This window comes from Sinocyclocheilus anshuiensis, unplaced genomic scaffold (genome assembly GCF_001515605.1).
Source record: "Sinocyclocheilus anshuiensis isolate Anshui unplaced genomic scaffold, SAMN03320099.WGS_v1.1 scaffold1020, whole genome shotgun sequence".
Taxonomy (NCBI): domain Eukaryota; kingdom Metazoa; phylum Chordata; class Actinopteri; order Cypriniformes; family Cyprinidae; genus Sinocyclocheilus; species Sinocyclocheilus anshuiensis.
In genome coordinates, this window is record NW_015552608.1 from 75,382 (window position 1) to 75,751 (window position 370).

Here is a 370-nt window from a genome sequence, read left to right on the forward strand (position 1 = left end):
CGGGGAGCTGCAGAAGACGTCTGGCATTCGCACAGGCTCCCGCGGCGGCAGGGTGGGCGGGCTCTTGGGCGGCTCCGTCAGCGAGTAACGGGGCGAGTACACCTTGGAGGTGGGCTGACGCGGCGGGACCGCCAGAGGACTGTCCAGGTGCTTCGACATCATCTGAAACACACCACACGTCACACGCCCCGCTTGAAAGATTTTCACAATTAAAAACAGAGAAGTCCCATCTGATATTTCAGGTAATGGCAAACTGTGCCAGATTTAAAATATCTTGAGATCATTTCAGACTCACAGCTGATATTTGAAAAGCATGTTAAAGAAATGAGTCAGTGCAGTGACATTTAACACCATAAAATGTAAATTTATA

The 370-nt window shown here is 50.0% G+C and overlaps 1 protein-coding gene across 1 annotated transcript in view; it reads right to left on the minus strand.

The window, feature by feature from the left end:
- Positions 1 to 370, minus strand: part of LOC107665896 (son of sevenless homolog 1-like) — a gene marked incomplete at its 5' end in the record, with an annotated part of 44,618 nt that overhangs the window by 718 nt on the left and 43,530 nt on the right. The window contains one exon of the mRNA XM_016456958.1: positions 34 to 162. Within this exon, the coding sequence (XP_016312444.1) occupies positions 34 to 162 (129 nt within the window). The remainder of the gene's footprint in view (positions 1 to 33; positions 163 to 370) is intronic.